At 36.2% G+C, this 26,633-nt stretch overlaps 1 protein-coding gene across 1 annotated transcript in view; it reads left to right on the plus strand.

The window, feature by feature from the left end:
• ZBBX (zinc finger B-box domain containing) overlaps positions 1-26,633 on the plus strand; it is a 125,813-nt gene that overhangs the window by 34,721 nt on the left and 64,459 nt on the right. The window contains exons 8-9 of the mRNA XM_055570337.1: positions 983-1,078; positions 25,698-25,856. Of these exons, the coding sequence (XP_055426312.1) occupies positions 983-1,078; positions 25,698-25,856 (255 nt within the window). The remainder of the gene's footprint in view (positions 1-982; positions 1,079-25,697; positions 25,857-26,633) is intronic.

Below are 26,633 nucleotides of genomic sequence, written 5' to 3' on the forward strand. Positions count from 1 at the left end.
TATTGTACCCTAATACAATGAGAGAAGAAGGAGGGGAGAAGATTGGTGGGCATCCTAAAGGGGGAGGAAATGAAAGAAAGCTGAAGGCAGTGTGAGCTTCTTGACACAGGCTTCCTGACTATCTCCAAGTCTCGTGCTGTCAGTTATTCTCAACCTAGGCCAAACTCAAGGAAATGAGGGCTATTAGCCATTTGCACTATTTTTTTTATCATACTGTAAGAGGTGTTGGGGTGCCTGTACATCTACACAGTAGTAATTACTCTTGCAGTAAAAATTTCATTTTCTTTCTTCACTTTCACCCTTGCTCAGCACCATCGTAAGTAGAAGTATATCACATTTTCCAACTTCTCCACAAATTGAAAAAATTACATTTTAACAGCATATAGCATTTGCTAGGCAAATACACATTTGTGCATAATCATTTCGTCAGGCATAAGCATTGCTGACATGTTTTTTCTTATACTTTTTTTTTCCTTTGAGGAATCTTCTAAGTATGCTTTTAAAAATCACATTTTGAGAATCACCAGTGAAGCAGTGCCATTCAAAGAAGTCTGTGGGGATTTTTGGAGACGAATTATATATGCATCCTTTGAAACAAATTATGTCATGTAAATCCATACAGAAAGATAAAAGAACTCATAATGAAGTAGTTTTGACTCAGAGATAACACTTAATTTTTACCAGGTTAAGAAATTTGATCTGAGGTTGCTGGGTTTTAAAAATTGTACATATGTACATGCAACTAGCACTGAAGCCTACTTGCAGCTGTTATATTTATTTTGTCATGAGAATAGTTAAAGTTTTCAAGCTAATTTTTCTCAGTTACATCTTAACTGGCACAAATGTTGTCCTATTTCCTTGGGATTCTCAATTTCTTGGTGTGTAACTGGAGAAATAAAGATGAGAGCAATGAGTTCTTCACACATATGTTTTCTCAAAGTCATATTTTATGAGACTGTATGATTTTTCAATATCTTTTAAGGTATGCCTTGAATGTGGAGAAGATTATTGTTCAGGATGCTTTGCTAAAATCCACCAGAAGGGGGCACTAAAACTTCATAGAACAACTCTTTTGCAGGTATGACATCTTAAAATGCTCTACTTGTAGTGTGTTTATAAAATGTTTCACCAGGAAGACATTTAAGACCTGTTTAATTATCTAGAATTTAGGATGATTTGCATTAATTTCTAAAATTCTATTATGTACAGTCTTTACATGTAACTTAAAATTACTTGACAACGGTAATCTGGATTTTATTTTGCTGTTTAAACTGTTCTTTAATATAGCTCCTGAAACACTTAGCTTGATTAGAATTTTTGCATTAGGCATTCTAACTGTGAACTTGACATTTAAAACTTAGACAATATTTTTTTCTATTGTGGTTTCAAATGAACACATGATTTAAGTATTATTTCTATCTAGTTTTTAAATAGAAATCTCTTGCTTTCTTCTCATGTTTATTTAAAAAAAATAGTCTTTTATTTGTCTTCCCTCATTGTTGTTTAAGTAAGCTTATTTCTCATGTTTCTACTTTTCCTCCTACACATCACCAGCATTTATTATCCTCATGTAATTTTTTTTTTAAATACTTAAACTCAAACCCTGTCAGATGGCTTTAAGTTTCTAGTGCTTAAACAATAAATATGGCTAAATATAGACTTAACATTTTATGCCAGATACATTTGATGATGCCCTGGTTTGTCATAGATTTCACTTATAGTAAAGAGTTAGTGCTAGGCAGTGACCCTACACAGATCAGTACCACTAGGATCCTGCTCCTAAGGACCTGGAGGTAAGAGTGAGAACCCAGGACCTTGGGGTTAAGGGATTTAATATTATCTTGTGTATTTTATGATTGTCTATATTTGGAAAGATCACTGGTAGACTTCAATCATTACGTGTTGTTCAACATATATAAATATCAGTAGCTCTCACAGAGGCTGAAGACCTGAGTCATAACGGGCACAAAGCATAACACTGACCTTCCTTTTATCAGTATTTATCAAAGTCAGTTACTTATTTACTTTTGAGTTTAGAGCCTTCTGGCAGAAGTGATGGAGGGAAAACAAAAAGCCACTGTCTATTCCCCTGCCTCAGGAAGTATCGTACAACTGGACAGTTATAGGAAATTAAAATGAATGTACATAAAAGTGAGTGTAATAGTTAATAGATAAATCGTAAGAATTTAACTAAAGGCACTCCACTGTGAGGGTAAGGAGTATAATCACCCCACTGTGAATTCACATTAGAATTTTCCATTCAGCGATTTATTCAGCATATTTTCCTAATTGTCGGTCAGCAAATGTAGGCACTGTGCTAGCTGTACGGAGTATCAGTTCGCTTCAGTTCAGTCCTCAGTGTCCAGCTCTTTGTGACCCTATGGACTGAAACCCACCAGGCTCCTCTCTGTCCATGGGATTTTTCAGGCAAGAATACTGGACTGAGTTGCATTTTTCTCCTCCAGGGAATCTTCCTGACCCAGGAATCAAACCCCCATCTTGTCTCTTGTGTCTCCTGCATTGGGAGGCAGATTCTTTACCCCTAGTGCCACCCGGGAAGCCCTTCTTACCTTTAATCAATTGTCCCATTGACTATCTGTCATTTTCTTACTATTTCTGTGCACTGTTTAGTCCTTTGATTTTTTTTCCCCATCATTCTTCCCTGTGCATTAAGGTAATGTTTTTGATGCTGTTATATGTTGACCTGATGGTCATTGTTAAGCAGTGAGTATATATCTCTTTCTGCTTGGTGGTTTAGTCATATTAATCAGCCATAGTATTTTTAGTTCTTTACCATCTTTGGTGAAAGTCATGAGACTCTTTTTGGTCATCTGTAATTCACATGCTATTGTACATCAACTGTATCTTAATTTAAAAATATACATATTGTGGAAACAAAGAAAAAGAAGTAATGAGATTTTTTTCATTGACTGTTGAATTCATACTTAATCTGAGAATATATCGGAATATTAAGCAATACTATATAAAAAGCAAGCATTCTAGGCTAATGGCTGCTGTACTTTATATTATTTAACCTATGTTGGCATTTAAGAATGACCTGTTTTGAGTGTTGTAAACCATTTCAACCCCAGCCTACAGATCAGTGAGTCTTTACAAAGTTCACAGTCAGTAGTAACCATTTTGTTCTGGCCTATCTTGTTTCATTTAAGAGATAAATCCCTAAAAAATATCGAAGGCAAACTATTACCATTTCCATGTTGAATAAAATAATTTCAAAGGGTCTGTCTTTTGATTTATGATTGATTTATACTTAGAAGTGATTTAGTTAATAGTTAATTAACTATTAACTAAATAGTGAAATAGTTAATTATCTGCAAAATAATGTGTAAATGCATAGAGTTACTGAGGATGAAAATTCTACTTCTATATTTAGAATAAATTTTCAACAATAAAGGTTGAAATTAAAGATTTTCTCCACTGGGAAAGCCTCACATTGGTGAAAAATAAGGTCTTAATATATCAGGAATTTGTATTTCCTTTTAACAACAAAAGATCAAGCAGAAGAGATTTGGCAAAACTAATACAATTATGTAAAGTTTAAAAATAAAATAAAATTAAAAAAAAAAAGAAGAGAACAGGGTTAATTAGAAATAAAGGAAAATAGGGGGCAAAACAGATGAAAGGCATTCCATTTTGAAGTATGACATGCACAGAGGGAGGCTGGATTGAGTAAATCATTACTATACTCTGGTATGTATATTTTAAAAATTGGAATGGAGATTTTCTTAACTGGAGGAGAAACCTTGGGAAGAGAGTTGGTTAGTAATGAGACAAGAGATAATTGAAGTAGAATTTCCATGTTTTCTAGTATGAAGCATTTATGTTCATCCTTTTTATCTACAAGATAAGGTATGCCTATATAAATATGGATTATAAGTGGGAATATTTGTTTGTTTGAACATACTTACAGGAGAATAATTACCAGGCAGAACCTCAGTTATCATCAGAATACTATATGTTTTCTGACTTAGTGGTGGTAGAGTGTTTTCTTCGTTTGACAATGACCAGTACCAGCTTTTAGATTCACACTATCATTATTTGTTAATGTTTAGAATAATACAGTATTTTTCGACCATAGCTAGTCATTTAGATAATAACATGGTTACTTGATGATCTTAAGGTACCAATTTTAAATGCTATGTGCAGACATACTGTAGATGCTGTGTTGTGACACCCAGATCCTCCTCTTTAGAACTGAGAAACTCACTTCCCTAACCTCCTGGAATGCTGTCTACAGGTAGATCATAGCAGAGTTTCTTCCCATGAATTGCCTTTGCCTAAAGAGAACTGCTGAGCTTCTCTTGTGGCTCAACTTGTAAAGAATCCACCTTCGATGAGGGAGACCTGGGTTTGATCCCTGGGTTGGGAAGATCCTCTGGAGAAGGGAAAGGCTACCCACTCCAGTGTTCTGGCCTGAAGAATTCCATAGACTATATAGTCCTTGGGGTCTCTAAGAGTTGGACACGACTGAGCGACTTTCACACAAAGAGAACCGCCACCTCCAAGTTTACACTCCATTTCTGGAGGCAGCCCATCCTCTGGTCAAATATCTGGTCTAGGTTAGGGCACAAATTCTCAGAAACCCATTGCCTCAATTGAGGACAACTCAGATGGACTATTACAGCTCCTCTTTGGGGGTTGACAAGTGCATATAATTCAGCTTTCCTCTTTGCCCAGTTCTGCTGTCTTCACTCTCCCACAGCCCACAGGTATTATTCTCAGAGCACACCCCAGTAGAAGTCAGGCAGGCAAATCACAGAATTTGTTTCTTGGTGAACTGGAAATGTGACAGTATGTAATATAGAGTAAGATTATAGATGTTTGTTGGCCAATTTTAGAATGTATTGAAATTTTTGAAGGGCAATATATCACATCTCCTTCACTTTCCAGATTCTAAACCAATTGAGAAATAGGTATTAGAGTCAGAACATATAAATCAAAATATCAGTTCTATTATTGATACAATCAGAATTAGTGGTTTGTAGCACAGGTGTTGGGATAAATTCAGCTTACTGATGCTTCCTGAAATTTAACTTTTTGTCCCTTTTCCCAGCCCTCATATTTTAGACATTTCCCTTTGGAAGGGCAGGCTCAGTCTCTAAGTTCTACTCTTTGTGACTCCATGGACTGTAGCCCACCTGGCTCTTGTGTCCATGGGACTCTTCAGGCAACTTACTGGAGTGGGTTGCCATTTCCTCCTCCAGGGGATCTTCTCCACCCAGGGATGGAACCTAGTCTCTATTGGCAGGCGGATTCTTTACCACTGTGACACCAGGGAAGGTGGCACCGCAGGATTCACCCAGAAAAAGCCCTTAGTGGAGATCTAGATTGGAAAACATCTTTCTCAGGGCAGGCAGCCCTTGGAGAAACCAGGATAGGCAGAGGTGAGCATGCTCTCTTTTTCTTCCCAAAGTCTCACAGACAAGAATAGAAATAGAAGGATGGGGAGTACATGTTCCCTCAAATTAAAGTCCAGGTAATGTCAATATCTTAACATTATATAGCAATATATACATTTGTTATTTATGACTATAGTTAGCACTATACAAAAGAAAAAATAAAATATTGAGAACATGTATATATAAACAACTATTGGCTCAGTTTTTCTTTTCTTTCTTAAATATGAATAATTCCATATAATTCTGAACTGTCAAAGGATTTTTTAAACTGTTTTCTTATTGAACATTTTCTCCTCTATATCTTCTGTTAAATTTCAGATCTTCTAAGGAGAGGAACTATTTCTGTCTTGTTCATCATTATATTCTTAGTGCTTAACATCATAGCTGGCATGTAAAAATCACATTTTTGAATGAATGAAAGAAAACATGAATAAATTCTGACAGATACAATCAAGCTCATGAAATAATTTAAGACTACATTTTAAGTGGCACAGTTTCTTTTTCTCTGAATTTTGAAAACCAAAAATTGCATAATTAATTACATGGTACGTTAGTAAGTTATGTTGGTGAAGGGTTAAGAAAAGCCTTTCCTCTTGTGTCTGAGATTTGACCTTTAGTTACCTTTCTAGCTCTTCTCCCCACCCCACCCCCCGGGAAACAGATAAAATTCTTAATATCAACTATGTTTCTAGATCATATATTCATAGAATGACTCTGGGTTGGCAGATTGCCTCTAACATGAGGGCTGTAGTTATTAATACCTGGGGTAAGCCATAGCTTTCCCAGTGCAGTGTGGGGAGCTATGTAACCAAAGCCCCTGTGGGGCTTCAGAACCGTCAGAATGGGAGGTCTGTCCCTCACCTCTCTGAGTGGTACTTCTGTGTGAGTTATTGCAAGACTCTCACCAAAAAATAACAGCTGATGCCATCTCATGGGCAAACTGTTGTTCCTGTCCTTAACCTTCTGAGCAGACTGTTGCCAAGAGTGGTTTGATGACAACCTGGTGAGTCTGAAAGTTTAATTTACTCAGGTAGACTCCAGGAAGGATGGTCAATTAAGTCTTTGATTAACTGAAATTTCAGAAAACGGAATGATGTTATACCCAAAAGATAAATAAAGGACACATATATAGACATCACTGACAAGAATTTTTTTAAAAAGTTTTTATTAAGATGTAACTTACATACTCTACAACTCCATGTGAAGTTTGCAATTCAATGGATTTTAGTATATTCATGGATGTGTGGTCTTTGATGACTAGCTGCTTTTTAGGTTCTATCTATGTTGTGGCATGTATTAGTGCTTCCCTTATTTATGGCCAAATAACATTCCATTGTATGGATATACCACATTTTGTTTATCCATTCGTCATTTGATGGACATGTAGCTATTTCTACCTTTTGGCCATTGTGAATAATGCTGCTGTGAATATTTATGTACAGGTTTTTGTGGGGATATGTTTTAATTTCTCATTGCTATATCTCTAGTATGGAATTTCTGGGTTGTAAGATAACTCTAATCTTTAATTGAGGAATGGCCAGAGAGTGACTGCTCCATTTCATACTCCTATCAACAGAGTATGGAGATTCTGATTTCTCTATGCCCTAGCCAACACTTACATCTGACTTTTTGATTCTAGTAGCCTAATGGGCATGAAGTAGTATCTCACTGTGATTTTCATTTGCATTTCCCCCAATCAATTATGTTGAACATCTTTTCATGTGCGATGGCACCCCACTCCAGTACTCTTGCCTGGAAAACCCCATGGACGGAGGAACCTGGTAGGTTGTAGTCCATGGGGTCGCGAAGAGTCGGATGCGGCTAAGCGACTTCACTTTCACTTTTCCCTTTCATGCATTGGAGAAGGAAATGGCAACCCACTCCAGTGTTCTTCCCTGGAGAATCCCAGGGATGGGGGAGCCTGGTGGGCGGCCGTCTATGGGGTCGCACATGGTCGGACACGACTGAAGCGATAGCAGCAGCAGCAGCAGCATGGCCATTTTATATCTTCCTTGGAGAAATGTTGATAAGGATTTTGTGAAGACAGTTTCAGAATTCAGGGCGTGTTTTAAATATGGGTACATTTTAATACCCTCTACCTCAGTGAAGTTGTATCTGTGATGATGATATTTTTAGATGCCATACTAAGAAAAGCAAGGGAAAGGGAAGAGACTAAATTTGAAAGGGGTGTGAAAAGTGAGAGTAAGACTTCTGCTATCACCAGTGAAGAATTGGAAGAACATGAGTGGTTTAGAGAGTATATTACAGAATAAAGTGACAGAGTAACAGATGCAGTGGAGAACAAAGAAGCAGTGCAAGGGTTTAATGCAGTGATGGCCCAAAGCCATCTCAAAGGGAAATGAGGGTGTTTCTATAATATTTAGGCTAAAAGAATCTGTAAGATAAAACTCATATATGCAAGCTCAGGAACTTACAAAAATATTGGAAGGATCAGATTAAATGACAACAAATATGAAAGTATCCTGTTCATAGGAGGTACTCCATACATTCGGTTTTATTAGTCAGGATATAGTATTTAAAGAAATTTAATGTTAATTGTTAGACCATCCAAATTTAGAACCTAGGAAACAAGGTATATTAATGCTAATGAGTCAAAAGAGGGATAGTTTGAGGGACATTTTCAAAAGTATTGGAGTAATATATATCTTGGAAGACTTTTGTGGGAATACAGTGAGGTAAAATTTTAGAGAAATACAGACTTCCTCCATATCCAAACAGAGAATAATTAATCTCAATAATTAGAGGGGGCAGTAAAGATCATTAATCTGAGAACCCATGACTTACCAATAGAATATGACAAAGGTGGAGGGGTTTTGCAAACATAATTATGGTTCCAGATAAGTTGATGTTGAGTTAGAAAAAGAGAGCTGATTTTGGATGGACCTGACTTGGTCAGATGAAAGCCCTTAAAAGGGAAACTAAGGCCCTTCCTAAGTCAGAGAGATCCTCTTGTTGGCCTTGAAGAGTAACTTGCCCTGGACTGAGAGGGTCTGGGAGAGGCCTCTCCTAGTGACAAAGTATGAGCAGCCTCTAGGAGCTGACTGTAGCCAGCCAGAAAATGGAACTTCAGTTCTGTAGCCTCAGGAACTGAATTCTGCCAACAACCTTGTAAGCTCAGAAGAGAACCCTAGACTCAGGAAGGAACGTGTCCTGGCCCACACCTTGACTGTTCTCTTCTGAGACCCTGAGCAGAGCATCCAGTTAAGCTGGACTTAGACTCTGACCCATGGAACCCATGAGATAATAAATGTGTGTTGTTTTTAAAAAATCATTAGTCTAATCATATGTCTGAACCTTTAGCCAATCACAATGATGCTGATTATTTGAGGAATCTTTATAATTTGCAAGTACTACTTACATTGTCTTAGGTTTTTCATGGAGTCTGATAAATTTTACAATAATTTTTTTTTTACTCTTTTTATGTTCATTTGTATTTATGAGATAAAAATCATCAGTTGTGAGGTAACAGTATTACTATGTATAATAAAATAAGTGGGCAATTATTGATTGTTATTTATTGGTGAGTTTATTCTGATATGCCTAAGTGTGTTAGTTGCTCAGTCATGTCTGACTCCTTGTGACCCCATGGACTGTAGTATGCCTAAAAATCTGTTTTTCAAAGTATTGCATATTAAATCACTTTTTCTTCATGTATCTCAAATATGCATAATTGCTGAAAGCAGCTAACTCATCTGGATGCATTGTACATGTAATATTAGTTGAAAACAATAGTACTTGCTAAGATAATTAATATAGTACATAATTATATGGCATTGAAACTGCAAATAGAAAGCAGATTGCAGGTGTGACTTTCCTACTTTGTTTTCTTGTTGCTATTCTGGCTCTTTTAAGATTGCTCTCTAAATAGAATTTTTAATGTTGCAATAAAATTTGAAAGGCTGAGATCACATTTTGTTATTTTTTTTAAGTGTCAAGTGATTTAAAATTTTTGAAAATATATTATTTTTTGTGCTATTACATTTATATGCTATATTGTCTTATTTTTAAATAGTTTAATTGCATTTAGTATTTTATTTCATTATTCTCAATTATTTTTAAATAGTTTAATTGCATTTAGTATTTTATTTCATTATTCTCACACTTTATTATAGTACTAAATATTGAGTCCAGATTACTTTTATTTGACATTTACTGTCTATTGAATAGTAAATTGCATTTATAATCAGAGGCATGTATCCAGGTGCTTGCTTATTTTTTATTATGTCTTTATGTGTCAAGGAGGAATAATAATACATAAATCTTTGATTAATAAAACCTATAGTTTCCATTAGACCTTTAGAGGAAAGGAAAATCTAAGGGTTCTTTAAGTTCTACTTAAAGTTATACTGAAAGAGTGCTAGAATAAGCAATAAACTTCAGTCACATGAATGTCACACTTTCAGGATTTGATTCCTATCTAGCTTGCACTAAGTAGTTCTTTATACCACTGACATTTTTGTACTACTCATGCAGATTCCATATCTGTTTTTAGAAATATGATGAGCAGTGGATTTGAAACATGATTCTGTTGTGAGTCCCTCTGCTGCAGTTTTCTTTCATCCTGCAAATAATTTAGTTTTCTCCTACATATATTTCTACATATATTTATATGGGGACTTTTATTCAAACTCTGTTCTTCTTTCTGGTGTCTGCTAAATGGAAATTCCTTTCCTTGTTTCTTTACCTTTTAGCTGGCCTGCAGTTGACCTTTTTCTCTCTTTCTTTTGATCCTAACAGTAGATGAAAACTTTGCTCAAGCCATTTATTTAGGTATCTTTTATTTCAAGTTTCATAGAAAATTCAGTATTGACCCTATGGCAAAGCCTATTTTTAGGAGAAGGCTCTTGAGAGTCCCTTGGACTGCAAGGAGATCCAACCAGTCCATTCTGAAGGAGATCAGCCCTGGGATTTCTTTGGAAGGAATGATGCTAAAGCTGAAACTCCAGTACTTTGGCCACCTCATACGAAGAGTTGACTCATTGGAAAAGACTCTGATGCTGGGAGGGATTGGGGGCAGGAGGAGAAGGGGACGACAGAGGATGAGATGGCTGGATGGCATCACTGACTTGATGGATGTGAGTCCGAGTGAACTCCGGGAGTTGGTGATGGAGAGGGAGGCCTGGTGTGCTGCGATTCATGGGGTCGCAAAGAGTAGGACACGACTGAGCGACTGATCTGAACTAAACTGAAGACTACCTGTAAAGATGGATTCATTAAAAGTAAAATAACAGTTTTCCCTAAGAAAAGAGTATATATTTTAATAATGTGAAAAAACTGGGAGATAAATTTCATCTTAATCTTGGAAAAACAGCAACAGGGTCTTTGTTCCCTGCCCAGGAATTGAATCTGGGTAACCTGAATGAACACTCGGAATCTTGGCCACTAGACCACGAAGGGCTAGAGGCTAGAAGCAAAGTTCCCCTGGCTCTTCTTGCCCTGTTTGAAAAATGAATTTCTCAAGGAGGCAAAAACTGTAAAAATAGGCACAAAGTTTATTACTAGAGACACAGCACAACATGGGGGGACCTCACAGAGAAAGACTGTTTATTTAGGACAGAAGCAAGGCAGAAATATACCTCAGGAGAGAAAGGGTGTGGGCATCTTTCCTAATGAGGAGGAGTGTAGTAAAGAAGCAGTTAAATCACTGATACAGGGCAGTTCTTCTGGGTCTTTGCTTACCTTTGGCCAGTTATCTGGATTCTCTTCTCACATCCGACCTGCTCTAGGACATGCCCCAACATGAAAAAGTGGAAGTGAAAATTTAATCACTCAGTTGTGTCTGACTCTTTGTGATCCCATGGACTGTAACCTACCAGGCTCCTCTGTCCCACAGGATTCTCCAGGCACGAATACTGGAGTGGGTTGCCATTCCCTTCTCCAGGGATCTTACCAACTCAGGGATCAAACCTGGGTCTCCTGCATTGCAGGAAGATTCTTAAGACACTCCCCAACATGAGTGCGTGTCTTTTTGCCAACATGGATTCCAGCATAGAGGGTAGTGGAGGTTTGACAGCACCTATTATGGGTTGGTGCCTCCACCCTTTTGACCCCCAAGGAACCTTTCTGCACAGATGCAGTCCAGGAGGTCTCTTTGACCTCAGGAGTGGTTGTCTTATCTCTTTACTTCAGTAGCACTCAGCTCCTGTCAGTAACTTGGTCCTTAAAGTGTCTAGCAAAATCAAAGCTCCAATTTTCCTCTGCTTGACAAACAGCAGCTGTCCAGCCCAGGGGCCCATTTACCATCTACCTCAAACTTTTTCATTCCTGTTTAATGGTTAGGATGTTCATAATTATGCATTTTTTATAAATAATTTTTACTTTGCAAAGATATTTTTACTAGGTGGAAATTTAATGGGCTTGTTGCATCTTATTATTGATACATGATAATTTGAGAAAATTTATCTGCTTGATGTGGTTAGTAGTCCTTCTTTTTTACATAGCTCCTGACTCAGAGAGGTTTAGTCTGGTTTGATAGTGTTGATTTTAGATAACAGAATCCTTATACTATCATCATGCACTGTATTTAATGTAATATATAAATATAAATATGCTAGCCACATTAATCTGTGGAGGAGATTTCTTTGGGTAAATATACCTTGAGCAAATATTTTGATGATTTTTAATAAAAAGTATATTTTACTCTAAAGCATAATTCTTCAGTGTACATGTATTACTGCCATAATACAATATATGGTTTCTAAAAACTTGCCATTCTGGATAATCCCCTACCTAACAGGGCTCCACATATAATTAGAGTTAGGGAAAGGCCATTCAAATTCTATGAGACTTTGTAATCAAAGCCCTAACAAAAACAGTAAACTCTCCATATAAAACCATTGATGCATGGACCTTGAGGACTTTTGCTTCTTTTTCTGTGATACAGGTCCTGGTAGCAATTCACATCTAATGTCATCATTTTGCTTAAATGGAAACTCTGAATCAAACTGCTGTCTCCTTTATTAATCCATTATTTAAAATCAGAGAGAGTATCTTTATAACATCTTTACCTGATCAATTGTGTCTGACTCTTTGCTAAGCCATGGACTGTAGCCTGCATGGAATTCTCCAGGCAAGAATACCAGAGTAGGTTGCCATTCCTTCTTCAGCGAATCTTCCCGACCCAGGGATCAAACCCAGGTCTTCCTGCATTGCGGGCAGATTCTTTAATGTCTGAAAATGAAAGTGAAATGAAAGTCACTCAGTCTTGTCTGACTCTTTGCGACCCCATGGTCCATACAGTCCATGGAATTCTCCAGGCCGGAATACTAGAGTGGGGAGCCTTTCCCTTCTCCAGGGGATCTTCCCAACCCAACGATCGAACCCAGGTCTCCCGACTGCAGGTGGATTCTTTGCCAGTTGAGCCACAAGGGAAGCTCATTTCAGAAGATACTGTCTGAAAGTATCTTTATAACTTCTTTATCTGCACTCACATTCTTTCCAGATAGCTTAACTTAGTGGAATGCATGGTCATTAAAGTCATTAAAATAGTCTGTATTCCCACTGTGGGGGGAGGTATTTTTATAGATTTTCAGCTTTTTCCTAGGGTCTTTATATATTGTTTAGATTTTGGCTTTAATTGTGAGACAGCTTGCCCCTGATTACTTCAAAACAGTAATGTTGCTGGAAAGGAAAACTTAAGAATCAATACAACTCCACAGTTATATTGACATCATTCCCCTATTTACCAATTGCATATGAGGTAATTCACATCAAAGAAACCAGAACAAACTGTACTTTTGAAAAATATTCTCGATGTGGGAGAAACGTGTTTTCTCAAAAAGTAAGGCCAATAAAACCTATATGCATACACATATTCCCTTAAAAAATTCCATTAGTGCTTAATTGGATCTTCCTGAAGTGATTTTTATAATTAAAAGCTATCTGAATTCCAACTGTGTTCAACAATCCTTGTAACCAGTGAATCCATAATGTTTTATTGGGTTCTGTGCATTTGGAACACATGTTTTCCCCCTGTGTTTCTGCATATGTGTATACTTCTGTCTCTACCTCTATTATTTGCCTCTATTGCGCTGTACTCAGTTGCTCATCCGTGTCTGACTTTTCTGACCCCCTGAACTGTAGCCTGCCAGACTTTTCTGTCCATGGAATTTTCCAGGCAAGAATACTGGAGTGGGTTGCCATTTCCTTCTCCAGGGGATCTTCCCGATCCAGGGATCGAACCTGCCTCTCTTGCATCTCCTGCATTGGCAGGCAGATTCTTTACCTCTGCGCCACCTAGAATACAAATGACATGACATCTCTTCTGCAACTATTAGAGTTTTCATTTTTAATACAAGGCTGTGGTTGCGGTAAATCTCTTCTAAAATTGTGGAACTGGAAAATCAATGAAAGTTAGCACCATGAAAAGAGAAATTTGAACATTTTTTTTCAAACTTAGAAAGTAACATAGATCTAAACCATGTGTGAAATTCATTGACCTGGAACTTCTGGATCATATAAAGAGGCCTGGCTATGTCAACATGATCATTAATATTTATTGCTGGTGAGCCAGTGTTGGGGATGATGCTGGTAGAGTTCTGAAGCACTGACACTACATAAAGTATATCATTTTTCTAACTAAACTAAAACTTTTACTCTTGTACCTTAACTTCTATAAGGTGCCATCCATTCTAAAATGCTATAAAATATCAGCCCTCTTTACTTTGATTAATGATACATTGTCAGAGTGATGAATTCTTCTAGAGTGTAATTTGAAAGATAATATCATTCTCGGGATAAAAAAAAAGTTCAAGTAAGAATTTAGAACAGTTACCAGATGAAATCCTTACCATCATGGAGTGTAGCGAAGGATGTGGGGGAATCTGGAAATGCTGGCAGTAAATCACATTCTTTGGCTTTAGTTTAAGCTTCCATCTTACAGTGAGATATATGATTTACTATGTGTCCTGAAGGCTGTTTTAATTTGATTTTTTAAACATTTTTAGTATGTGGAGAAGTTGCACAGATAAATTTATTCAATTTCAGTCTCCTCTGCCTCCTGTTTCTACCTATTAGTACTACTGTAGGTAAATTTTCATATTTAAAAGATGGAAATGCAATTATCTTTGAGTTTTAAAATTTGAAAAGATCTTAATAGATATCTGATAGCATTATGACACTTGATATTATAGTTATCTATTTTAAATATTTTATAATATTAACCTTTACATTCTTGTTCATTGGTTACTTATTACATAAAATGATAGTTGTCATATTGTTAAATGGAAGATAATGTGTTTTGTGTTGCAAATCTAGATATATCCTTGTAAGCAGAGACAAAAGGCTGCAGGATATATGTGTGTTCTCAGTTGCTCAGTTGTGTCCGACTCTTTGAGGCCCTATGGGTTGTAGCCCGCCAGGTTCCTCTGACCATGGGTTTCTCCAGCCAAAAATACTGGAGTGGGTTGTCATTTCCTTCTCTAGCAGATCTTCTCAACCCAGGGATCAAACCCAGATCTCCTACATTGCAGGTGGATTCTTTACCACTGAGGCACTCAGTGATGCTCTCAGTGATTGCAAAAACCCAAAACACCTCCCATGTTTCCAAATCTCCTTGCCTCAGTTGGGAAGCACTGGTCTTTGTATTAGTTAGGTCTCTTTACACCAGCTTGGGCAGAAAAGAATTTTTTCTTGTTGCTAATGACCTCACAGATGTCTTATTATGTGGGAGTAGGGGTGATGTAGCTGAGTCATGATAAGAACCAAAGCTGATATTTTAAATTGCTGAACGCTCAGGCAAACTCCTTCTTCCACCTTTATTATTTTTTCTTGTGTGTCTTCTCTAACTTTTTCTTGTAATTAGCAAATTACAAAGATACATAATTGAGGATCAGTGACAGGGAGAACAATGTTGCTTTCTTGATTTTTAGATCTAAATCTTGATGAGCTCAACCTGGTGCTCATTTCTTGTCCAATGAACGATGGCCCAGAGGGCAGAAATATGTTGAGTAATTGTAACCTCCTTGCTGGGACTGGTGATGATGAGCACTGCTATGGATCAGGAAGAAATTGTGATAGAAGGGGACATGACAAGAGATTGAGCATTCACCCTAATGCAAATCTCTGATGTAGTCAGCCTAGTGAAAAAAGAAGCTTCCTGTCTGTTGATTTCTTTTTTAGTCCAAATTCCTTTTATTGAAATTTAATTTAAGTGCTATGAAATTCACATTGTAATGCACAGTTTAATGATTTTTAAAGTAAATTTACAGGTCCGTGTAATAATCACCACAATTGAGTTTTAGAAAATTTCCATCACACCAAAAATTTCCTGGTCTTTTTTTTGCAACCAACTCTTGCTACCACTTCTTGTCCCTGGCAACCACTGGTCTGTTTTTTGTTGCTTTAGATTTGTCTTTACTAGAAATTTCATAGAAATGGAATCATTCCTATTCAGTCTTTTGTGTCTGATTTCTTTCACTTAGCATAAGATTTCTGAGGTTCTTTTGCAGGGTAACATGTTCATTGTAATGGTTTATTGCATTCTGACTCTGAATGATATTCCATTGTATGGATGTATCATATTTTCTTACTGCCGTCATCAATTGAGGGGCATAGATATTTTAAAGACTTTTGGCTGTTAGAATAATGATGCTAGGGATATTTGTGTACAGGTCTTTGCACAGACTTATATTTTTATTGCTCTTGTATAGATACCTAGGAGTGGAATAGTTGAGTTCCAAGGTTAGTATTTGTTGACTTTTCAAGAAACTACCAAAAGAACAGAATACAGGTATTTCCTTCTCTGTTTTCTAAAAGTGTTTTTTATTGGATTGGTTTAATTTCTTAACTGTTGGATAGAATTTGCAGGGCAAGCAACCTGAGTCTGGGATTTTTTAAATGGGAAAATTTAAATTGCTAATTCAATTTCTTTACCATATTATTCTATTTTTTTTCCTTGAGTCAGTTTTGGTAATTTATTTCTTTCATTGAATTTGTCCATTCAATGTAAGTTGTCCATTTGTTGGCCTAAATATTTCAAATTCTACTATAATCTGGAAATTAGTGTAGGTCTATAGGAATGTTTCTTATATCATTATAGATTTGTTAATTGATATTTCACTCTGCCCCCCACCCCACCCCTTGGTCAGTTTAATAAAGGTTTACAAATTTTTATAAATTTATATTCAACATTGATGTTGGAGAAGATAAATTTATCTCCAACTGTGGTGTTGGAGAAGACCCTTGGACTGCAAGGAGATCCAACCAGTCAATCCTAAAGGAATTCAGTCCCGAATATTCATTGGAAGGACTGATGCTGAAGCTGAAGCTTCAGTACTTTGGTCATCTGATGTGAAGAACTGACTCATTGGAAAAGACCCTGATGCTAGAAAAGATTGAAGGCAGGAGGAGAAGGGGATGACAGAGGATGAAATGATTGGATGGTATCACCAACTTTATGGACATGAGTTTGAGCAATCTCTGAGAATTGGCGGTGGACAGGAAAGCCTGGCATGCTGCAGTCTATGGGATTGCAAAGAGTTGGACACGACTGAGTGACTGAATTGAACTGATAAAATTTTAAGTCTTTCCAATTTTAGTTGCATTGATTTTTTGCAATTGTTCTTATTTCATCGATTCTGCTCTGATCCTTATTTTCTGAATTCTACCTCCTTTTGGACTTTTTTCTTTTCTTTTTCAACCTTCTTGAAGTGAAGCTTAGATTGTTGATTTTAGATCTTTCTTGCTTTCCCAGAAAGCTATAACTTTCACTCTAAGCACTGCTTTTCCTGCATACCATACATTCTGATATGTTGTGCTTTTATTTCTAGTCAATTTTCTAGTTTTCCTTGTGATTTATTTTTCATCCAGAGTTTATTTAGAAATAGGTTGTTCAGCTTCTAAATATTTTATGATTTCCCCAAGTTATTTATTCCTGATTTATATTTGTTTATTGAGATCAGTGAACATACTTTCTATTTCAATTCTTAATGAATTATTAATACTTATTTTATGTGGAGCATATGTCTGTCTTGGAAAATGTGTCACATGATCTTGAAAAGAATTTGTGATCTGATGTTGTAAGGTTGAGGGTTCTTTAAATGTCACTTAGGTCCAGTTACTTGAGATTATTAAAGTTTCTAAGTACTGATTCTCTGCCTAGCTGTTTCATAAATTTATGAAAAGGAGGTATTGAAATTTCTAATGAAACAGCTCGGCAGAAAATCAGAAAGTCCGTAGTGTTAATTACAGTGTTAATAATGTTGCTATATATGATTTTATGCTTTCAAAAGAAAGACAATAAAGGACAAAAAAATTAATACATCTTTTCCATTTACTCATATATTTATGCTTCTGGGTTGCTGTCTTTCTTCTGGTAGATTTAATATCTTTCAGTCTTAAAACCTTTCTTTAGTATTTCTTGTCAGGCCGATATGCTAGAAATGAATGATCCTTTTACTTTATCTATTGAGAAATGTCTTTATTTTTGCCTTCATTTTTAAATGATAGTTTTCTGAATGTAAAATTATCTTTGGCAGTTTTTCCTTTCAGGACTTCATATCATTCTACTACCTTCTGGGTCTCCATTTTTTCAGATATGAAATCAGCTTGTTATTCATATTGATGCACCCTTATATGTATTGAGTCCCTTTTCTCTTGTTCCTTTCAAGTTTTTCTGTTTGTCCTTGGCTTTCATAATTTGATTATGGTATGTCTTGGTGTAGATCTCTTTATGTTTGGCTTTCTTGAAGCTTGTTGAGCTTTGTAGATTTTTGCAGTAATAGTTTTTCATCAAATAAGAGAAGTTTGGGGCCCTCATTTCTTCTTATTTTTTAATGCTCATTTCTTTTCCTCTGATACTTCCACTAAATGTATGTTGGATGCTTGATGCTGTCCCATAAGTCTCCAAAGCTGTGTTTATTTTCTTTTCAATTTAGGTGATTGATCTTGGTTGGTCTTCAATTTAATTGAATTTTTCATTTCAAATCTATTGTTAGTTTATATTGGTCATACTCAAGAATTTTCTTTTTGTGTGTGATTTCCATTTTTAAATCAGCCCTTGTATAGCTCTCATTTCCAGGTTTATCCCATGTAATGTTTACCTGGTCCACTCCTCATCCCAACTGGGACCAAAACCTCAGGTTGGTGGATCCATAGGTTTTCCTCATTCATTTATAACCAAATGTTCTAGTTCACTGATAATGCCAATGTAACTTTAAGACTCTCTCCTCCACTGGAATCAGGTACACTCCCTGTTCGCAAGGCCAGTCTTGACTTAGGAATTGAGAAACCTGGGAAGGAACATTTAAGATAGGAGCAAACCCACGCAAGTAAGCCTTATACTTCAGAAAATTCAGAGTAGTTTTTTAATTTTTTTAAATAAATATCAGTTTGTTCACTTTTGGTTGATTTCAAGAGTTCTGAAATAGTTTTTTTAAACAAATTTATCCAGTTTAGTATTTGTTTTATGGTTGTAGAATTATGTACTGACCTCTTCTTTGTTCCATAGCCAGAGATCTATTGAATTTGGCAGGAATTCTATTCTCTGGATATTTAAATTATATTTCTTATTTACAGAAAAATAGTTTGCTATTGTAATCTATAAAAAGACAGCAGTCATTTGAATGTCCTGTTTTATGCCATCCTTTCTGCTAAGTGTTTTTCATATAAGATATGTATTCATAACAGCTATCCTAGGTAGAGACTGTCTTCATTTTACAGGTGCAAACATTTAGGCTTAGAGAGGTAAATAATTTGCCCTTTTCTGGTGTTATTAAAAGTGCCATTGATTTTACCTGTATTGACTTTGACTCAGGTCGCTTGGGTATAGAAATGAATGTTCAAATGGAATTTTCAGTCATTTTTATCTCAGTAAGTCAGTTAAATTAGACTCAACCACCATTTCTCAAGTACTTGTCAGCATCAAATGATGTCCTAGTTGCAAAGCATGAAGGACAGGGCAGCAGAGATATTACATGGCCCCCTCTCTCAAGGAATCAAGGGATTCATCATCACAAAAGAGAAGATAGATATTTTCAAATAACTGTAACACAATTGACTGATAAGTGTTCTGACACAGTGATTCTCAAACCTAATGTATGTTCAAATTACAGATTAAACTGTAGATTTTGATTCAGTGAGTCTGAGTAGGGCCTGAGATCTCATATTTTTAGCAGGTTTTCAGATGATAGTGATACTGCTGATATATAGATCACACAGTAAACAGCAAAACTCTAGCATAGATGTAAGCTGGGAGTTATTAGAGCACACAGAATTCATGGGTTTTTTAAAAAATTTGCTGTGGTTAGTTGAGGAAGAAAACTTCATCTCCGAATGATAAATAGTTTGCTCTTGGAGTGATGTCAGCATCATGGTAGCAAAAATCCACAACAAAGTATTAGCAAACCAAATATAATGCATTAAAAGGATCATGTAAAATGATGAGCTGGGATTTATTCCAGGCTTGCAAAAATGATTCAACATTTTCAAATCAACCAACATGATACAACACAGTAACAAAATGAAGGATAAAAATCAAATAATCATCTCAGTAGACACAGATAAAGCACCCAACAATATTCAGCATCCATTTATGTTAAAAAAAATTTAATAAAAAGGTGAAGTGGGAAATGGGTACCCACTCCAGTGTTCTTGCCTGGGAAAATCCCATGGACAGAGGAACCTGGCAAGCTATAGTCCACAGAGTCTCAAAGAGTGGGACGTGACTTAGTGACTAAACAACAACAAGTAATATACCTCAACATAATAAAGGCCATATATGACACATCCACAGCTAACACCATATTCAATGTTGTTGTTCGATCACTCAGTTGTGTCCAACTCTTTGCGACCCCATGGACTGTGGCATGCCAAGCTTCCCTGTCCTTCACCATCTCCCGGAGCTTCCTCGAACTCATGTCCATTGAGTCAGTGATGCCATCCAGCCATCTCATCCTCTGTTTTTCCCTTCTCCTTTTGCCGTCAATCTTTTCCAGCATCAGGGTCTTTTGCAGTGAGTTGGCTCTTAACATCAGGGGGGTGTGTGTGTGTGTGTGTGTGTTAAATTGCTTCAGTCATGCCAGACTCTTTGTGACTCTATGGACTGTAAGCCTACCTATGGGGCTCCTCTGTCCATGGGATTCTTCAGGGAAGAATACTGGACTGGGTTGCCTTGCCCTCCTCCAGGGGATCTCCCTGACCCAAGGATTGAACTCGGGTCTCTTAACGTCTCCTGAATTGGCAGGCAGGTTCTTTACCACTACTGCCACCTGTAAAGCCCTTTTCACATCAGGTAGCCAAAGTATTGGAGCTTCAGCAGCAGTCCTTCCAATGATATTTAGTGTTGATTTCCTTTAGGATTTACTGGTTTGATTTACTTGATGCCAAGGGACTCTCAAGAGTCTTCTCCAACACCACGTTTTGAAAGCATCAATTCTTTGGCGCTCAGCCGAAGAATTTCATACTCAATGATAAAAACCTAAAAGCGACCCCTCTAAGATCAGAAACAAGACAAGGATGGCCACTCTTACTACTCTTATTTAATACAGTATTGGAAGTCCTAGTCAGAGCAATTAGGTAAGAAGAAGAAATAAAATACATCTAAATTGGAAAGAAAGACATTAAGCTGTCACTATTTGAGGATGTCATGATTTTATTGAGAGGAAACCCTAAAGACCTCACTGAAAAGCTCTTAGAATAGTAAATAGGAAACATGCAGTAAATTTGCTATCAGTATAAAAAAGTTGTGTTTCTATACACTAACAACAAAATTTAAGAGAGAAATTAAGGAAACAATTCATTTACCATTGCAAAAACAGCAAGAAATACCTGTTGCTGTGAAGTTGCTCAGTCGTGTCCGACTCTTTGTGACCCCAGGGACTGTAGCCTGCCAGACTCCTCTTTCCGTTGGATTTTCCATGCAAGAATACTGGAGTGGGTTGCCATTTCCTTCTCCAGTTTAACCAAGGAAATGAAAAACCTGTGCATGAAAATTATGAAGATCTTGTTGAAAAAAATTGAAGACACACACACAAAAAAGGAAAGGTATTCTGCACTCATTGGAAGAATTAACATTGTTAAAAATAACATACATATGATATATTTTTCACATATCTAGGAACTTTGAAGTATTATGGTGAATTTCCAAACTTAATGATTCTGTTAAATTTTTCACCTCTTTAGGAGATAGATAGTTTAGGTTTGTTCTATAATTCTGCTTTTATAGAATATTTTTAACTTTGTTGCTAAAAATCTTGTGATTTTTTCCAAAGTCCACATTACCTTTCAACTCCCCTCTCCCCTGCAATATGTAGGTGAAATGAGTGAAAGGAGTATGTCTATTCCTCTCTTCATTATGCTTGTACTTGGTCAAACATGGAAATAAATAAGTACAATAAAGTAAAAACAAAAACTCAATCTCACACCTCCCACTCCATCCCACCCCTCTAGTTTGTCACAGAGCACCGGTTTGAGCTCCCTGAGTCAATTATCCAAATAAATTAATTAAAACACACACACACACACACACACACACACATTGAGTTCTAACCACTGGGATGCTAGGGGATTCATCAGTTTTTGTAAATAAAATTTTATTGTAACACAGCCACAAGATAAAAAAAAAAGTCCAAACTTTAACCTAATCTCCACACAAGTGATTGTATATATGTATATTATATATGAAAATTGTTAAGAGAGTAAATTCTAGGAGTTTTCATCACAAAGAAATTTTTTTCCTATTTCTTTAATTTTATATCTACATGACATGATGGATGTTCACCAAACTTATTGTGGTAATCGTTTCATGATGTGTGTAGTTTTGTTTAATGGAAGGAACAATGTTCCTATCTATTATTAAAGATACAATTTAATAATTTAAGTTTCAGGAAACCAAAAATAAAGCACGTTTTCTGTGTAAGGTGGTCTCCCCTGATAGCTCAGCTGATAAGGAATCTGCCTATAATGCAGGAGACCCTGGTTCATTTCCTGGGTCGAGAAGATCTGCTGGAGAAGGGATAGACTACCCATTCCAGTATTCTTAGGCTTCTCTGGTGGCTCAGCTGGTAAAGAATCCGTCTGCAATGTGGGAGACCTGGGTTGGGAAGATCTCTGGGCTGGGAAGATCCCTGGGTTGGGAAGATCCCCTGGAGAAGGGAAGGGCCCCATGTACAGTCCATGGGGTTGGAAAGAGTAGGACACAACTAAGCAACTTTCACTTTCACTTTTTTCTGTGTAAGGTAAGACATTGTGGGAAAGAAAATTCACATTGGCATTCTGTTTATATTGAATTAACAGAATTTTAAGATGTTTAGATATAGGGTTCCAATGTTTCAGCTATTCATGACTTTTACTTTATCTTTTAGCAGTAAATTTAACTGAAAAATAAAATTATTTTTTGGCCATTTCGTGATCTCTTAATATGTTACCTAAAAATGTTATAAGGATTGTTGAATTATTGTTAGCAAGATTCATTTTAAGACAGGAATAATCTTTGTTCTGTTACTTAAATATATATGCTCAAATGATAATTGTGTCTTGATAATTTTATATAAAATTAATACTATTGCTTTCTGATATTTTTCAAAATATAAGGTATAAACTATAAGTTTTAACCACCTTTGAAATAAATAATATTTTGTTGTAGGGAATTTAAAATTAGGTTAAGTTGGATTACTTTGCTTAAAAAGATATTTGTTAGAGTACAGGTATTTCTGGAAAAATGAAACATCGCCATTGGCTTAATTTCCTTTTTCTTTTTCTTGATAAATCAGTTTTATTCAGGTTTAATTTATGAACCACAAAATGCACCCATTACTTCTGTGTTCGCATTGTTTAAAAATTGTAACATACAAACAATATAAAATGTTACCATCTTAACCATTTTTAAGTGTACAGTTCAGCAGTGATCAGTATGTTCATATCATTATGTAAAATGCACTCTTTTGAAGTATGGAGTTTAATTAGTTCTATGTTTGTCAATACACTTGTGTAACCTCCAGTATAAATTAATACACAGTCTTTCTATCACTCCCCCCAAATTTTCCTTTGTGACTGTTTATGATCTTCACTAACTGCAAACCAAGTAATAGCATCAAGAAGGCAACAGGTCCTGGCAGGGATTTGGTGTAAATGGAACCCTTGTACACTGCTAGTGGAAATGTAGATTGGTTCAACCACTATGGAAAATAATATGAGTTTTTCTCAAAATATTAAAAATAGATCTACCGTTCAATTAGACAGTTCTACCCCTGAATATATACCCAAAGAAAATTAAAAGAGGGTTTTTAAGAAGTAGGTACAAGCCTATGTGGCATCACTCACAATAAGGAAACAACCTAAATGCCAGTCAATGGGTGAATGGATAAAAATGTTGTGATTTATAGACACAATGAAGTATCATGCAGCCATGAGAAAGGGGGATTATCCTTTGGCCACTGTGACAACATGGATGGACCTTGAACAGTTTACGCTGATATATGTCAGACAGAGACAGAAAAATACTGTATGATATCCTCTATATGTAGAATCACAAAAGTCAAACTCATAAAAAACAGTGAGTAAGGTACTGTTTACGAGGGTATAGTGGAGTGGGAGGATGAGTAGTGTTGTTTAAGGATACAAGCTCATAACAAGTGGTGAATAAGCCATGGAGATCTAATGCACAGTATAGTCAATATAGACAACAATTGTGTATTATAAATATGAATTTCTTTTAAAAAATGAGGACTGCCTAAGTCTATAAAGGCTTTTTGATAATCCTTGGGAAAATTTAGAGCTGATGTCATAGGTCTGTATATGGCCAGTAATATGTGTGCATAGGTCATATTAGTCATTTTTTATAGATAAATTTATTAATTCAGTGTGAAATAACACTGGTTAATTTGATGTTCACTGATTTATTCCAAAGCCAGATTGCAATGAATCTTAATAGATTTACAAAAGGTCATAACTGGAAAGTGTCAATGTAGTCTTAGCTATTTAAATAGGTAACTAGATGAAAATTTTAGAATAGGGATATTTCCATGGGAGAGTGTAAAATAACCATTTCTGATCTCTGCTGAGGTTTGCTTCTGTTTTGAGAACATTTGTTTAAGAAGCAAAACCTATTCCTTGTGTACCTAATACCAGGTTTTCAGCAAGTCTCTGAAGGGTTTGCATCTTCCCTCGAGAGTTTATCTGATTCAAGCTCAGATGGGATCCAGACTCCTGCAGTGTCCTTGGGCAAATCAGGGTTATTGCAGCTAGAAAGCCCTTCAGAAAATAGGACCTTCCTGGGATTTGCCTGTTTTATTCTTCCAGCCATGTGAAGGCATTTGACAAGGTCTTTGAATTCTTTTTTCCCCCCTTATTATTTATTTTAATTCTGTAGCTCTCTCTGTCCCCTACAACACCTTATTTTTATGTTATTTTGCTATATTACTATTTGCCAGGCACTGTAGTAACTGTACAGAGACTTAAGAAGACATGATGTTTTTTCTTCTGTGAAGTTTTATGGTATAGATAGACATCAAAAAATGATTCAAAATCAATAGTTGTGTGGGGTTGTAAAGATCTCAGAATAAGAAGAGGATACAAAGAATGGACACCTCATGCAGCTAGGGGAGGAAGGAAAAGAAGGGTTCCTGAAGCTGTGGGAGTAACTTGGGGTGAATCTAGAAGGGAAGGTAGGGGTCTGCCAGGCAAAGGAGGAAATAAAGGAGGGAGGGCCTTCCTGGTATCTTATGAGCAAAGGCATGACAAAAAGAACTTGGAATTTAATAGGGCACTTCCTGATGTGCACTTTGAGTAGTTAATACTTGCTAAAGATGTTTTATCACCAAGAAAATACTCATTACTGCTTATTCAGACTCCCTCTACATCAACTATATTTAGTTCTTTAGCCATGATGTGCACAAAATAGCTCTTCTATCTATTTGGGGTCGATATAGTGGAAAGGCTATGAGTTATTAGAATTATACACACCTGGGGTCACTTCCCAGCTCTGCCACCCACTCACCATGTAACCACAATCAAGTTATTTAAACCCTCAAAACTTTATCACTAAAACAATGATAAAAATAGTTAACACTTTAGAGTTGACTTGAGGATTAAAAGATATGTTTTTAAGATACTTAAGATAATGTGAGCTCAAACTAGGCATTCAGTAGATGGCAACTAGTCACTATTATATGGCTGATATAAATGGCAATTTATATTTTTAAATATTGAACAAAATGCATTTAATTTTGCTAGTCATAGAATAATGAAAACATGATTTAATATATATAAATTACTTAGGCTGACATTGGGCTTTTTATTCCTATCTTTTTTTTTTTATAGGCAAAATCCCAATTATTATCCAATGTATTGGATGCTGCCCATCAGTTTATAAAGGAAGTTAATCCAGATGAACCCAAATGGGAGAATTGTTCTACAAAAGAGATTAGTAAAAGCCAGCAGAAAACCAAGTCTCCTGTTCTGCAGGGGAGCAGCTCTCAGGTAAATGGAGAAAAATACAGTAGACATTTTCTGTCGTACATGATCATGGAGACTGTCATTCACATACTAGAGGTTTAGAGTTTTAAAGATGATTTGATCACATTATTGTTTAGTATGAATTTGTTTTCTTATTAATCAAAAACATTTTTACTGTAAAAATCCTTTTGAGGAGATTGCTTTGATTTCACTGGCTGCTGGTTTTTTGAGGAATGATCTTTTGACTATATTGCTTTCCAGGCATTTTCACCACATCTGGAAATGAATATTTGAGAGAAACATAAGAAAATAACACAATGCAATATGGCAATTTTATTTTAATCAGAATCTCAGGGAGACTAAAAGTACAAAACCTTTCCAAGTGTTTTAAGTGACAGGCAATTTCACAGTTATTTAAAATCAGATTTATAACAAATTTTATGGTTATTCAAATTGATTACTGATCCTAGATAAGCTTATATCTACTCATGTCGGTATTTTAATAATAGACTTGTATTCATTCTTTGGCAGGAAACAAATTTCCTCAAATTCTGATCCTTGTAATAATCCTCATTCTTTTAGATGTCACTCACCTTTTCACATGGGCTTTCCTGATAGCTCAGATGGTAAGGAATCTGCCTGCAATGCAGGAGACCCAGGGTTCAATCCCTGGGTCAGGAAGATACCAGGGGAAGGTAATGGCAACCCACTCCAGTATTCTTGCCTGAAAAATTCCACGGACAGAGAAGCCTGGCAGCCTAGAGTCCATGGGAACACAGAGTCAGACATGACTGAGCGAAT

The sequence above is a fragment of the Bubalus kerabau genome, chromosome 2 (genome assembly GCF_029407905.1).
Source record: "Bubalus kerabau isolate K-KA32 ecotype Philippines breed swamp buffalo chromosome 2, PCC_UOA_SB_1v2, whole genome shotgun sequence".
NCBI classification, from domain to species: Eukaryota; Metazoa; Chordata; class Mammalia; order Artiodactyla; family Bovidae; genus Bubalus; species Bubalus kerabau.